At 39.0% G+C, this 16,673-nt stretch overlaps 1 protein-coding gene across 1 annotated transcript in view; it reads left to right on the top strand.

Moving 5' to 3' along the window:
• Positions 1–16,673, top strand: part of AKAP6 (A kinase (PRKA) anchor protein 6) — a 520,177-nt gene that overhangs the window by 346,944 nt on the left and 156,560 nt on the right. The window contains exon 9 of the mRNA XM_011999517.1: positions 9,711–9,859. Coding sequence (XP_011854907.1) covers positions 9,711–9,859 — 149 coding nt within the window. The remainder of the gene's footprint in view (positions 1–9,710; positions 9,860–16,673) is intronic.

Raw genomic sequence — 16,673 nt, 5'->3', positions numbered from 1 at the left:
ACCCTTGAATGAATATTTGAGCTACTATTATGTAGTACAGTTTTTCTGTGATTAAAGATTATATATTCCCTGAGGGTTGATACTGTGTCTGATCTAGATTTGTTTGTATCACGCACAATATCTTACCCCTAAGAGACACTCAAGATGTATTTGTTGAATGAATAAATGAAGGCCCTGAATCAATTTTACTCCAAATAAATACATTGCTCCTTTAGTCCTATGACTCCCTGCTCTGATTCTGTAGAAGGAAGCTTTGGCATCCATGCAGGACTAGAAGAACAACATGAGATTCTCATTCATTGTAATACCAAATGTTATTTGTATTTAGCCAGAATGTAGCTAATCATGGTATGTGAATAAATGCCTGAAGAAGTTTGTTTCTGGACAAAGGAAGTGCACTTAGAATAAGGTGAGTTATTTTAGGAAATTATGAACCACCAACAATGACAACAAAAGCAAAAACACACAAAATAAAGATGATCTTAGAAAAAAGCAGTGGAAAGGTAATAATTCTAAATTCTGGAATGAGTATGTGCACTCTGCCAAACCAAATAGTAGATATTTCCAAGTGTATTCATCCATTCCCACGCTGCTAATAGACATACCCAAGAATGAATAATTTTTAAAGGAAAGAGGTTTAATTGACTCACAGTTCAGCATGGCTGGGGAGGCCTCAGGAAACTTACAATCATGGCAGAAAGGAAAGTAAATACGTCTTTCTTCACATGGCAGCAGCAAGGAGAAGTGCCAAGCAAAAGGGGGAAAAGTGGGCAGGCACAGTGGCTCACTCCTGTAATCCCAGCAATTTGGGAGGCTGAGGTGGGCAGATCACTTGAGGTCAGGAGTTTGACCAGCCTAGTCAACATGTTGAAACCCTGTGTCTATTAAAAATACAAAACTTAGGTAGGTGGGGTGGCAGGTGCTTGTAATCCCAGTTACTGGGGAGGCTGAGGCAGGAGAACATCTTGATCCCAGGAGGCGGAGGTTGCAGTGAGCCAAGATCATGCCACTGCATAGCAGCCTGGGTGATAGAGTGAGACTGTGTCTCAAAAAAACAAAAACAAAAACAAAAAGCCGCTTATGAAACCATCAGATCCCATGAGAACTCACTATCACAAGAATAGCAGAGGGTAACTGCCCCCAGGATTAAATTACCTCCCTCTGGGTCCCTCCCATGATACATGGGGATTATGGGAACTACAATTCAGGATGACATTTGGGTGGGGACACAGCCAGACCATAGCACCAAGTGTAGATTCTAATAAACCTGAAATTCCTTGGCAGGGCCCATGAGGGTCTTGAGACCTGAAGATCTTTCCAGAAGAAGGAAGCATTCTGGACTAATTGCTAAAGGGGATACTATTAGGAGGAAAGAAGGGAAACGTAGTATTTTTGTAAGGAAGCAAAGGAAAAGACAGGTGCTTAGATATACTGCATTGAAGGTAAAAAAGATTTTGCAGTAAAAGAAGGAAAATGTCCCCAAGTAACAAAATGATTACCAAAAAAGGGTTTCCTCCCATTATATTGAAGGATCCCTGTGATCTTGAACTAGTGTGGACTCTTCCAAATACAAACTCTGCCATTGTTGATGTCTCCTCCAAAAGCCCAAATGGCTCATGAATTTCGGAAGCTTTTTTTTTTTTTCTTTTTTTTTCTAGGAAGAATAGTAAACAAGTTCTATATTTCAATTATTTTATTTTCTGTCAAAGAAAAAAGTCTCCTTAAGGGAGAATAAAGCCAACAGTTTTTTGAATGAAGCTGAGACTTCACCTTCAAACTATCTGTTTTATTTCTTTGTACATTTTAAACCATTTTAGATGTTCAAACTCAGTAAAATTTATTCAATTTGTATAGAATGTCTTATCATATATGCTGTGCTGGGTGCTAGGGATACAACAGTAAACACATAAACAAAACCTCGTGCCCTCATAGAGCTTTCAGTTCACTGAGGGAAGATGGACAGTATAAAAAAAAGCAACATGTGGCCGGGCACAGTGGCTCAAGCCTGTAATCCCAGCACTTTGGGAGGCCGAGACGGGCGGATCACAAGGTCAGGAGATCGAGACCATCCTGGCTAACATGGTGAAACCCCGTCTCTACTAAAAAATACAAAAAAATAGCCGGGCGAAGTGGCGGGCGCCTGTAGTCCCAGCTACTCGGGAGGCTGAGGCAGGAGAATGGCGTAAACCCGGGAGGCAGAGCTTGCAGTGAGCTGAGATCCGGCCACTGCACTCCAGCCTGGGTGACAGAGCGAGACTCCGTCTCAAAAAAAAAAAAAAAAAAAAAGCAACATGTTTGGCTACCTGTGATAAGTATGCAGGAAGGAGGATAGGGATTTCTAGGGAGGGGGGTGAGTTGTAGTTTTTAAGTAGCAGGTCAGGGAAGTCTTGGGTGCAAGAGGATATTTCAGCAAAGACCTGAGAGAAATGAGGAACTGAGCTGTCATGCAAACACAAGCAAATGCCCCAAGAGCACACCCACCAGCCCCGCTGAAGCAGGCTAGACTAGGTTGAGGACCAAAGACTGACCACTGCCTGAGGAATGTGGACCAAAATCTGATTGGAGTGTGTTCAAGAGAGAAAGAGGAGAGATATTGTAAATAGCAAGTATAAATAATTAAAGTAAAAGTGTTTTTGCTATAATGGAGAACAGAGAAATGGAAAAATGGCTAGAAGATAGATTAGTGGCAATGGATTATTTTTCTTTTTCTCTCCGTATTGTTTTTTACCATTGGAAAAACAACAGCATTTTTTGCGCTAATGTGCAATAGGAATAATACAGTAGAGAAAAAAAAAAACTTGATGCAGGAAAGAAAGGCAATTTTAGGGGGTGATCATCTTTGTGTAGGTCAGGAAAGTCTGGTACCAAAGTGCAAGGGATTAGCCTTAGAAATATGGACAGCTTCTGTAGAAACAGAAGGAATAGCAGAGGACGTGGACCCAGATTCAGATAGGCAGTAGTAGATGTGGTGAGAACTATGAAGTCTAGTATGAGTGAACAGGGAGATCTACAATGGTATGAGTTAAGAAAAAGTAAAATTGATTTTAATATTCCTCAGGATGCTTAACCCAATAAAGAATTCCAGGACATGAAGTGATAAATCAGTCAAATTAGCAAAAAGCAAACTAAAAATTGCTTTTTAGGACAAAGATAAAGCATTATGTCTATATGTGATTATAAAAGTGATTATGTGTTTAATCCTTCAAAATGATTAGATTGACTGAAATTTCCTCCCCAAAATATGTTATACAGTTATTATTACTTACACACACAAGATCAGAGGGAAGTATATGATTGAGTAATGATCCAGGCATTGAATCTGGGTCACCACATACCAAGCCAAATTTCCATAAAATATTTTAACAAACTGCATTTTGTGTCCTTATTAAATTATTAATGATTAATTTGTAGTCTGAATTTGAAAAGGAGTACCTCTAATGATTTAGGTGCTAAATGCATACAAAATAAAGGGGAGAAACATGCTATTATTGATAAGTAGCAAAGCAAGTGTATTAAATCTCAGATGAGAAGGCAGCATTTCTAACATGATTAGGCTGCCATAACAAAATACCACAGACTAGGTGGCTAAACAGCAGAAATTATTTCTCACAGTTCTGGAGGCTAGAAGTCCAAGATCAAGGTGTTTGCAGGTTTGATTTCAGGTGAAGCCTCCCTCCTTGGCTCACAGATGGCCGCCTTCTTGCTACGTTCTCATATGGCTGTTCCTCTGTGCACGCACACTTCTGGTATCTCTTCCTCTCCTTATAAGGACACCAATCCTGTTGGATTGGGACCCTACCCTTGTGACCTCGTTTAACCTTTATTGCCTTCTTAAAGATTCTATCTGCAAATATAGTCACATTGGGGGTTAGGGCTTCAACATAGGAATTTGGGAGTGAGGGGACATAATTCAGTCCATAATATTATGTTAAAAGTTTACCAGAGGTACTAGTTACTAGAATCTCTTAGACATTCCCACTATTTGGTATAGTGGGCATCCAGCCTGATAGGAACTGCTGATTCAAGTTCTCAATGCAGCTTTCTCCAAGTACACCAGCCAGTAGGAGCTATACCAGCTATTTGGACTAATCCATTAGGCACTATCTTGTCATGACAGAAAAAGAGAGATAGAGGAAGATTAAGGCCATCACAGAAATGACAATAGCTTCCACTGGCACTTCATTGTGGCCAAGATGGTGTACAAATTTCACCTGACAAGGTCAGACCCATTATCTCAGTTTTGGCTCCAATGCCACTTCTGTCAAGCCTTTGCTCCCTACCCTAAACCCCCACCTTCAGACAATAAATTATTTTTATTTCTCATCCTTCCCTACAATAATTTCACTTGTACACTTGTAGTTATCTGTTGGCATGGCTCTCCCTTCTACCACACTGCAGTGCCTCAGGAGAAGTAACTAAGTTTTCTTCTTCCCTGTTCCCACAGTTCTTAGTATAGTTCTTGAGACATGAGAAGGTCTCAGTAAACATATGAGTAATAAATGGATGAATGCAGCCAGGTGTGGTGGCTTATGCCTGTAATCCCAGCATTTTGGGAGGCCGAGGCAGGTGGGTCACCTGAGTCCAGGAATTCAAGACTAGCCTGGCCAACATGGTGAAACCCCATCTCTACTAAAAATATAAAAATTAGCTGGGCGTGGCAGCAGGCATCTGTAATCCCAACTACTTGGGAGGCTGAGGTAGGAGATTCGCTTGAACCTGGGAGGTAGAGGTTGCAGTGAGCCAAGATCATGCCACTGCACTCCAACTTGGGCAATAGAGTGAGACTCCATCTCAAAATAATAATAATAATAATAATAATAATAATAATAATAATAATAAATGAATGGGTGAATGCAAGAATGTACAACTCATCCATTGAACAATTATTTACTGAGCCCCTGTCATGTTCCAGATATTGCCAGGGTACTGGGAATGCAAAATGGCAAAGGAGACAGAAACAATCCTTTATGGAGTTTGGAGTCTAGAAAAAGGAACAGAAAAAAATGTTAACCAGCAAATGCAAGAATTTTAAATTTTGATATGTGTTATGAAGGAAATTAATCTGTATCTGAAATAGAGGAAAAATAGAATGGATCTAGTTTTGATAAGTTAGGCAAGGCCTTTTTGAGAAGTAGCATATCAGCTGAGAGCTGGAAAGATGAGAAGACATTAGCAAGATAATATTCCAGTGAAATGGAACAATATGTGCAAAGGCCCTGAGGCAAGAACAGGCTGTTAAAAGAACTAGAATATTTAAAGTGTTGAAACAAGGCAAGGATGACAGGGGCATGGTGATCAAGAGGGAGACTGGTAGAAAATGTGGTCTAAGGTCAGCAGGAACCAAATATCCTAGGCCATGGAGAGAATTTTGTTTTTTGGGTCTGAATGCAGTCTAAAACCAGCTCATGTTTTATAAAGACTACTTGGGCCACTGTAAGAGAAGAGATTAGGGGTCTAGGAATGAGTGCAGAGAGATACATGTTAGAATATATTTGCTGTACTGCAGGTGAAAGATTATGAAAACTTGGACTAGGCTGGCAGCAGTGCAGATTGGAGAAAGAGACTGGAGAGACATTTTAGAAGAGGACTCAACAACTTAGGGAATAACCTGCTAAAGGAAATGAAGAAGAGGAAGAGTCAACAATGACTCTCAGGTTTCTGACATGAACAATACACAGTACCATTTATTTAAAAGGAAAGGTTTTATTCTATTTAAAGGCCTAAGTACAGAAAGGTTTGGGGGATGTGGTAAAGATGGGGATGAAGAGTTCTGTTTTAAGTAGTAAAGTCTAAAGAAACCCGAGCAGCGATGTCAGGTGATTGGTTGGTATGTAAGTATGCAGCTTAGAGAAGAGGATTGGAAGGCATTACTACTTAGTTGACATTTAAAGCCATGGAAGAGAGTATATAGAGAAAAGTGGCCCAGAATCGAGCCCACAAACAATACACCAGTGATCTCAACTGTGATTCAAAAAGATCATTGAACAATAAATAAAATGAATTTTGGGAGGGAGAATGACTGAGAATCCATTACATTGGGTAAGCCAATGATAATGAAGGCCTAGACCAGAGTAAGTGAAAACTGATCTTTTTTCTCTTCTCATTGTCTACTCTCTCCCATGGCATTCTCACTTCACCTCCTAATGGCAGCCATTGCCTGTAGGTTTGTATTTCAATCCTAGTATTTCCACCTGCTTGCTGAACATCTCATTCTGAGCATCCCACCAGTACCTTAAACTGATAGATTCAAATCCAGATGATATCTCCCATCCACTTGAACTGCTCTTCCTATACAGGAGTATACTCCTACTCCTGTTGATGGTATCATGGGTCTTTTAGTGACCTAGAAGGGAAGAGGAGATTCCATCACTGAGTCTTCTTCCCCAACCCCCTATTTAATGAGTAAGTTGCCAAATTATTTTCATTGTGCATCTTAAATATTATTTAATCGTGCTAAGTTTCCATTTGTAAAATATAGTAACTTTTTAAAGTATCCACTGTTATAGATGCTAATAATTTTTTTTTAACCAGAGATTGTGTCACTGTTTCTAAAGGACTAAGTTTTCTTTAACTCTTTCTATCTTTGGACTAAGATAGAATATGAGAAAAAAGTTAAGACAGTCTGCAGAGAGATTTAGACTGGCAAAGCCATTCAACCTTAGCAGGAGGAACTACTTTGGTTCTATTTTTATCATCTCATTTAGGAATGAATCACTGAAAACAGAAATAGAAATAGAGATGGATAAGAAAGACCTGTGCCATCTAATTCATCTCCTTGTTAGTACAGGGAAATTTCCTTTGCCAAATGCTTGTGAGGTATTATGCAATAAAAGTCATAGATTATAACATTTCAATCATTTTGTAAGGTGACTATTTTTGGAGTTACTCTCAGCTTTGTTCTCTGAATTTCTTTTCATATATCCCTGTCATATGTGAAGTATATCTCTTTGTACACAGAAATGGCTGAGGATCACAGTGATGAATGCAGATTATTTTTCTGTACTGGTGTTGAGTCTATATGAAGTTGACTTCTCTGTTTATGATCCTTTTTGTGACCAGTAGCACACATTTGTGAGGTCACTACGCAGAATGAACCATGGTCCAGCTTGTGACTTAGGGTGGTTAAAAACTAACAGGAACCTTTAGATATCAAACATGTCCTTTGGCGCCTAATGGCACAAATGCATTATTCTAACTGGGTCAGTGGAATACTTAGTGTGGCTATAATACTCATTAAACTCGCCAGGCACGGTGGCTCAAGCCTGTAATCCCAGCACTTTGGGAAGCCGAGACGGGCGGATCACGAGGTCAGGAGATCGAGACCATCCTGGCTAACACGGTGAAACCCTGTCTCTACTAAAAAATACAAAAAACTAGCCAGGCGAGGTGGCAGGCGCCTGTAGTCCCAGCTACTCAGGAGGCTGAGGCAGGAGAATGGCGTAAACCCGGGAGGCAGAGCTTGCAGTGAGCTGTGATCTGGCCACTGCACTCCAGCCTGGGCGACAGAGCGAGACTCCGTCTCAAAAAAAAAAAAAAAAAAGTACTCATTAAACTCTGTGGCTTTGCATTGGAAGTAAAGGGGTGGCATTTTGGAGGAGTATTGTTCTTAAGTTCTTTGACTATTGCTCAATATCTCTGTAATCTCATTTATCTCATAAAAATTTGTATGTTCTTCTAAAAGATTTATTCTGTTGTGTTTCTTATTGTTGACTTTTTACATTTAGTTTTATCCTTTTAAAAATAAAACATTATTTCATCAGTAGTTATCATTCTTTCAGGTTCCGTGATGTTTGCAAACCTCTTAGTTGGCAGTCTTCTATATGTGCTGTTAACATTCTGCATACCTCCTTTTCCACATCATCAATAAAGATACTAACATCACTACATCTAGCATTTTCTTTGTGCCTTCCCGCCAGCCATACCCCCTACTCCCAACTGAATGTACTCCATATAACATTATCCTTTGTTTATAGTGTTCGACATAGTTCTTAATCCAATTGAGTGTCTTCTTATTCAAGTCAATTATTTTGGGCAAGAGCAGTTCACATGAACCAAAAAATAGATTGCAGTTTTGATCTGATTTCTGAAACTTCAATTATATAACTATAGTTATTTTAACAGTGTTTCTTTAAATTCTTTCTCAGCAACCCAGAGCATTCATAATTAAGTACTTATAAAAAGCAACAACATAGGAATTCTAGAATGGTTTGAGACCTCATTTTTCTTTTTTTCTTTTCTTTTTTTAAATTGAGACAATGTCTCACTTTGTTGCCCAGGCTAAAGTGTAGTCAAGCAATCTTGGCTCACTGCAACCTCTGTCTCCCATGTGCAAGTGATTCTCCTGCCTCAGCCTCCCAAGTAGCTGGGACTACAGACATGCACCTGGGTAATTTTTGTATTTTCAGTAGAGACGGGGTTTCGCCAGGTTGGTCAGGCTGGTCTCAAACTCCTGACCTCAAGTGATCCACCCATGTCAGCCTCCCAAAGTGCTGAGATTACAGGCATGTGTCACTGCACCCGGCCTGCAAGACCTCATTTTTTCATAGGCTACCCATTTCCTTTATAGAGTACTAATTTGGGATTTAAGCAGCTGCCACTTTATAATATTCACTTTTTCTCCATAGTTGAGGCTGTAAAACTAGAGATCAGGCAAAAGGCCTTGGTCAGCTGTGAATACTAAGAGTAGAAGGTCACGTCCGACCCGACTTTTCTTCTTACATGCTACAGAATTCTGGCAATTACTTAACAGCTGACCCAGAAATGTTTTTCCTAGAATATATAATAAAATTGTAAAGTAGCGATTTTAAGGTTTATGAGAAGTGTTAATGGACATGCTTGGATTTAGTGAAGCACACTAAAAGAAGAGTCCTTTGGTCTACAATGTACATGAACTCAGCATTGCTCCCTTCCCTTTACCATGGCCAAGCATGCCCCTGAGAAGATATCATTCTCGGTCTCATCTGGCATTCTAGGGAACCCGAAAGCCACAGGGATCAGAACAGCTGCAATAAATAAAGCATCTATTCAATACAGTTTCATGCCAAATATTATTCAGCATTCTTTTGGCCTTGGTTTGATAGAAAACAGCATGGTGAACTTACTACCTCTCCTTTACTGCAGTGAGCCCTAAGTATGAAAGATTTAACAATTCATACCTGCATGTAAGCAAAATCACTATTTGCATTACTTTAAAATTATTAAGACAGTAACACAGACAACCAAAAAATGTAATAAAGTCTATTGTGATTATTGAAGAGGTACTGGAATTAACACTAGGCTTTTTTATTCTCCATAGGGAAAATAATAGAGAAGCATTTAGAATATGTGTCCATGCAAATGTGTGAGTTGGAGAGGGATTTTTAAAAAATAAGTGTTACATATGTGACAATATAAGGAAGAATATTATTAAGGAATTTCACAGAATTTTTATGTAAAGTCTTATCATACAGTATTATGATCTCAGGGATATTTTGTGATATTTACAGAGTCTTCTGAGGGTTCATTTATTCAGGTCATATTTTAAGGAAGAACTTATAAGATTCAGATCTAAAATATAATTCTGTGATATGCCCAACTGATCCCATTAAATCCAACTCGAAAAGAAGCGGTATAATGATGTGAAGAATTCCCATTCTTTGAGCTGTTACACCTCACTTGAAATGCATTCCTTCTGGATTAAAACAGCAATTTCTCTTTGTTTCTCTTTCCAGGCTGAGGTTCAACTATGCTACCTGGAAGCACAAAGAGATGCTGTTGAGCAGATGTCCCTCAAGCTGTACAGCGAGCAGTATACCAGCAGCAGCAAGCGAAAAGAAGAGTTTGCTGATATGTCAAAAGTTCATTCAGTGGGAAGCAATGGGTAGGGAACTATTCTTTTTGTTGTTTTATTCTCACTAATCTACTTTTTCAATGATTTTCCACTGGTAGGTGTTAGGAAGGTATTTCCTCTCTAGCTAACAGACAAGGAGAAGCTCAGTAGACTAGGCATTTATGTTATTTTCCATTTGTGCAAGAATTGAAGACTGGATTTCATCAGCCTCTGCCATCTAATCCAGAACTTTCTGACTCATTATTAATTTTTAAAATACAGCGTTGTGATTTTATAAGTGTTTTTGTGACTACAATGTGCCTTTAGTATTGATCTGTCTTCTTTATAAATTATTTTTTCATTGTGTTTGCTCTTTTTCAGATTTCACAATTTATTTTAAAGCCTATTTGAGGACTTTTAAACACCAGAACCACACTGGAAACTTGGTAGAACATAATTTTCCTGAATAATGTAGAAATGTAATAATTGTTTAGAGACCATGGGTTAGCCACTTAGCTTCACATGAAGTCAATTGGAATAGGCTAGCTCTTGAATTATCTATAGTATGTGAGAGGACCCAACACCTTCACTGACCCATCAACAATTTCATTCAGCCTGGGACATATGGCTGTATTTATATTATACTAACTATTCATAGTATTGAACAGTTAAGTCACATATTTAGATAATTCCAAATGACTTTTAAAATGATGTGAACATTGTCTCTATATATATGTATATGTATATACACATATATTTTTTTCTTTTTTTCCAGCCCAATTGTAATATTTAATAGGTGATTTTAGAGAGTAAAAGAGTAGTGATGAAATTGGATTATTTCATAGTATTAATAATTTGATAATAGTTATGCTCATAAAAATGGAAACAGTAACCTATTTTACTTTTAGACTTGTACCAGACAACACAAAGGAGAAATTATTCCCCAAAGTTACATTACATGTTAATAGCATTATATAAACCTATGGGATGTAACTCTAGCCAAAATATTTCTTAAAGTGACAAGAGGAAAGAAGCCTTTTCAAGCACTTGTTTGCATTTATTTTTTTTAAGTGCTTATAGTTCTGACTGGAACTACAATCCTCATGTAAAGTTTTGGGATAAATTAAGTACACTGAAGAAAAATTCTTTCTTATTATAAAAACCCAGTGTCTAAGAATACAGGAAATAACTCCTGTATTTTTAGTCATTCAGAGTCATAATTCTGTTTAGGAAATGAAAAGGGAATTTTCAAGTTTTCACATTTACCTATTTCTATAACTTGTTGCTCTATCAGTATATTTTAATACGTGAGACATGTTATATATGTAGTCAATTCATCTTACTTGATTCAGTAGTCATTTATTCACCAGAGGAAAAACATAGCAGCAAATAAGAAAGAAAAAGTTAAATCTCGAAGCATGAACAATAAACTGCTTTGAGGCCTTAATGTGCTTTAATTTCTCTAAATGCCTAAATAGCCTCTGGTGTACATGCAAGCACAAACTTTAGGTCACATTTTCATGTTTTGTAAAAGCCCTGGGGATTGAGCAGCACCACGTGCTTCTGACCCCGGATTCCAGGGACCCAACCTGAGCACTCACTCTGGGCTCCACAAATCATAAATCTGCCCTGGGAATTGCTTAGTTAACAACAAGCATTGTTCTGTGAAGTGGGAGTAGGTGAACTTGCCTGATATCCTTTGTTTATGCTCCTTGGGGTGCTGAAGGCTGTGCATTGTGCAGAAATTTAAGAGTGTCCTGAAAGAAAGCCAGCTATTTAATACTAAGGACAAAAACCATATACTCCTTTCTATTTTTTGTTTACATACAGAAAAGCATTGTTTGAGAAATGTATGTGGGTGAGGTTATCTGGGGTGTCCTGCCCTTAAAACTCTCTGTTCCCACAGTCAAATCCTTAATTCTAAAGCCTTAAGAAAGTAGCTTTGTAAAATTATCTGCTCCAATGATACATAAACTTCATTAATCTTTCTTTTTGTTACATAGAATGAACATTGTTTCCAATAAGTAATTGTGGGAATGGTGTGGGCTTTCAAGGATCTTCATTCCACATACAGATATCCAATACACTAAAGAGAAAATTAAGTTGGTGATACAGTTCATGTCATTTTATTTCCTTCTCATGCCTACAAGCATGCTAAAAAGATTATATGTACTAATGTAGTTGAAAAATGAATAAGACTACCCCAGGGAAGACTGAGCTGCTACACTGAATGGTGATCTTAAGTTTCTGAGAATTTTATGTAGCCAAAATAACTTTTAGAAATGAATTTATAACCACTTTAGCCTGACAAAAAGTTATATATCAAGGTGATATATCACAGCTTATATATTATACAACTCTGAATTGTGTGGTTAGCAGTTATGAATATATGTGGTAGGAGGATTTCCCTGAACATACGTGAGGCTGTATGAGTTCTAGTAACAGAGTTTATTCACCTGTGGGAAACACTTGGCACTGGCTCCAGCATCCCAAAGTGGAACCATAGCTCCTGGAGGGACCTGCAATGTGTGAGTCTCTGGTGATAAACAACAGTAGCAAAAGTCAGTGCTTTTCAATTTAGGTGAAAGCACTTACCAGTTGCCTTTTTTCACCCAATAAATATTCATTGAGGGCCTACTATGTGCATGGCATGATACTCTGAGCATAGTTTATCAAGAACACTTACTTTCTGTATATTTTGTAAAGTGTAACCATCTCTTTTTCAGATACCTTTTCCTATTGAGAGGTTATCTGATTTTATTTTTCTAATGAATTTCAAAGAGTCAGTTTAATTTGCTAAGTAGTATCATTCTTGATGTCAAAACTGAGTGTAGATTAAAAACCATGTCTTTTGTTCAGTCTATATAAAGGAGAGAACTGAGAGGCACGGATAGAAGGTTTAAAGTGGAGTTAAGACCTCGAGTCAGCACTCTGAGTCAAGAATGCAGGAGATAATCTATAAAGTCACTCTTTGCCCTCTCTGTAAGGATTTATCTGGATTCTTAATAAGCTTTTCCCCCAGATCTGGTGTTGTGCATATTCCATACTGTATGAAATTTGAATTAAGGTATCTTCCTACTATGGAGAAATGGAAGTCTTAAGTAGAGTTCATTAAAACCGCAAGGAAGTTTGGGGCAAAACATTGCAGAGCAGTTTTAAATCAAAACAAAATTAACTCATTCATTAATTTGACAAACTATTTTTTTTTTTTTTTTTTTTGAGATAGGGTCTCATTCCCATTGTCCAGGCTGGATTGCAGTGGTGTGATCTTGGCTCACTGCAGCCACAACTTCCTTGGCTCAGGTGATTCTCCCACCTCAGCTTCCTGAGTCGATGGGACTCTGGGGTGGGGCACCATGCCCAGATAATTTTTATATTTTTGGTGGAGACAAAGTTTCACCATGTTGCCCAGGCTGAATTTTACAAACATTTTAAAGTACTTTCCATATGTCAGGCTCTTGAAGTACAGATATTAAAATGGTGGAAATGAAATGGTTCCTACCTTTCAGAAGCTCACAGTTTGGTAGAAGGAACCAGATCTCTGTAAACAGCGTGGAATAAAGCATTTTAAGTGTCAAGTTAGAAATCTGTGTAGGGAAGAGGGGAGGGCTCATTGAAGGCAGAGCTCAATTCTGACTGTGTCAAGTAGAATTAGAGCAGGTCAGGAAAGAGCAGAGAGAGAAGGCTCTGGAGATGGTTTTTGAAAGAGGGCTAGGTCAGCAGAAGTGCTTTTCAATTTAACCAGAAAAACACATATTGAGCACCTACAAAGACATACCTCAGTCTTTGCCTTCATTGAATTTACAGTCTAGCAAGAGACTATGGCATGAAGCCGATACAGATCTGTGCAGTGAGAGAGAAGGGGAAACAGAATGCTAGGGAGCTTAGAACAAACAGGATGAGCTCTACAAAGCAGGGCTTCATCTCTCATATTCACTGCACTGTCTCCTGCATCTGGGGCAATGCCTGGCAAGTGCTAGGTACCCAACGAATGAATGGATGCATGAATGAATAAATAAAACTGATCCAGGGCTAAAAGGGAGGAAAGGTCTGGAATCATCAGACTGCTTACTGTTTCATAGGACTGAAGAGGAGGATTGAAGTTAAAGGAGGTGTGAAAAATAAGGCTTTGGAAGAAGGTGAAGTCCAGATCCAGAAGTTAGTCATTGAATTCATGGTTCTTAACCAAGATAGTGCATCAGGATGACCTGTGGAGCTTTTAAACAGAAAAAAAGCCAGTCTGCCCCACCCTACTGAAAATTTCGATTCAGTAGGCAGAAGTAGATGATAGTGATTGGGTTCTAATGCTCACCAGCAGTTGAGAACCATTGCCTCAGTGGTTTTCAAAGTATGGTCTCTGGACCACCAGCAGCAGTATCTCCTAGGAATGTGTTAGAAATGTCATTCCTAGGTCCCACTTCAGACGTATTAAACTAGAAAGTCTAGGGGTGGAGACCAGCAATCTTTGTTTAACAAGCATCCCGGGTGATTCTGGTTTTTTCCTTTTGTTTTTTGTTTTTTGTTTTTGTTTTTGAGACAAAGTCTTGCTCTGTTGCCTAGGCTGGAGTGTAGTGGCATGATCTTGCCTCACTGCAGCCTCCACCTCCTAGGTTCAAGTGATTCTTGTCCCTCAGTCTCTCAAGTGTCTGGGATTACAGGTGCATGCCACAATGCCCGGCGAATTTTTGTATTTTTAGTAGAGACAGAGTTTCATCATGTTGCCCAAGCTAGTCTCGAACTCCTAACCTCAAGTGATTCACCCACCTCAGCTTTCCAAAGTGCTGAGGTTACAGGAGTGAGCCACCACACCCAGACCCTCCTAGGTGAATCTAATGCTGAAGTTTGAGAAGCACCACTTTAGACATTAAAGACTTTTGGGTTGACAGTTAACGGAGCACGTGGATACTAGATGGCAACTGAAGCCAGAAGGTATCAGTAAACCTCAGTGGCCCACGGGATGAAGAGCGTGAGGGAGAAGGAACCATTCTGATGCCCCAGATATTGGCTCCAAGACAAAGAAAACAGGAATACTTGGATTCAAGTGATTTTGGTGTCATTCAACATGTAATATTTATTTAGCCCCTATTAAGTGCAGGCTGTGTTAGGCACTGGGGACATAGAGGCAGTGGGACACAAAAGGTGATAGGTATATGGAAATCAGGAAAACCTTCCAGAGAAGTGTCATGGAGGATGGCCCAGGGTCAGAAATGAGAAGGGTGTTTCTCACAGAGGAGGCAGTGTGTGCAAATAGCCGGAATGACTAAAGGATGCCCAGTATGACTAGATTAGTAGTTTGCAACAATTATCTACTAACTGTGTGGAGAATAGATTGGTTAGGCCTAGGCTAGACAATGCTCAGTTAAGAGGCTATTCCAGTCATTCAAATAAGAAATAGGCCCTGAGCTAAGACAACAGTAATAGAAACTGAAAGAAACTGCATTGACAAGCCTTGGTCACTGGGTAGATGGGGTTGTTGAGGGAGGGGTTATTTGAGAATGGACCTCCATATTTCAGACTCGTGCACTCTAGGAGACAGATGTGGCATTCACTGAGGAGGGGAATGCAGAGGAAGAGTAAGAGGGAGGAAGAGCGGAGTATTTGAGACATAGTTCTTTCTATGGTCTCTGAAACATCTAAGTAGAAAAGCCCAGGAAGCAGATCTGGAGGTCAGAAATGTTTTGGGCTCCTCAGCCAACATGAAGGACAGTGTGGTAACTATGGGGTAGCAGAGGCTGAGAGAGCCAAGAATTTACCTTGTGGTAAACTATGCCCTCCCTGCCAGGTGAACATAACGTTGTCTTTAAGGAATGCTTATTTTTAAAACTATAGGTAAGCAGAACATTTTTATTTCAGTCAGAGTATTTCCTGCTGTAATATGCAAGAATTACAAAATAAAGACTACACCATTGAGAATTCCAGGTAATATCTTGATTGACAGGAATTGAGGACTACAGTTGACTATTATTTTCTCTCTTGAAGCTATAGGTAAAAGCTCCTGATCCTAGATATTAGATTGCATTGAGTCTGCTCAGATTGCTTCCAACTACACAAATAATGTTTATTTTTAGGGATAAGTCAAGCATTCACTATAGTCTAATTTCCTAAGAGGAGAGAGAGCAACTAGATTAAAAATTAAGAATAGAATTCAAGTTAGCTGTCTGCTGCTTTTTAGCTATGGAACCTTGATTGGTACATTTAATCTCACCAAGATATAATATCTTAGTCTACAAAATGGGAATCATTATTCTAGTGTACTTCATGGTTTTTTTTTTTTTTTTTGAGAAAGGAAATGCAATAATTGATAGGAAAATATCTAAAATACCTAGAATGCAGTAGATAATATGAAAAATCAGTTAAAAAATATTTATTTTCCAACTACTGTGTTGCAGGCAGTAGTATGAGATGCTAGCAATGAAAAAGATACATAAGACTTAATCTCCATGGTCTTCAGTGTAGTGAGAGAGAGAGACGTTTAGATACATCCTTATAAAACAATGGGCAGGGCTGGGCACAGTGGCTCACGCCTATAATCCCAGAACTTTGGGAGGCCAAGGCAAGAGGATCATTTGAGCCTGGGAGTTCAAGACCAGCCTGGGCAACATAGTAAGACCCCCGGGACCCTGCAACCTACCAAAACATTTTTAAAGTAGCTGGGCATGGTGGTTTGCACCTATGGTCGCAGTTACCTAGGAGGTTGAGGCAGGAGGATTGCTTGAGCCCAGGTGGTTGAGGCTGCAGTGAGCTGTGATCACGCCACTGCCCTCCAACATGGGAGACAGAGTGAAACCATGTCTCGAAAAATAAATTACCTAATTAAGAAGGGGGAAATTTTAAGATATAGAGTGTTACGGGAGTACTTAGAAGG

This window comes from Mandrillus leucophaeus, unplaced genomic scaffold (assembly GCF_000951045.1).
Source record: "Mandrillus leucophaeus isolate KB7577 unplaced genomic scaffold, Mleu.le_1.0 Scaffold596, whole genome shotgun sequence".
Taxonomy (NCBI): Eukaryota; Metazoa; Chordata; class Mammalia; order Primates; family Cercopithecidae; genus Mandrillus; species Mandrillus leucophaeus.
Note: the sequence above shows the minus strand (reverse complement) of the source record. Positions and strands in the feature narration are given on the sequence as shown.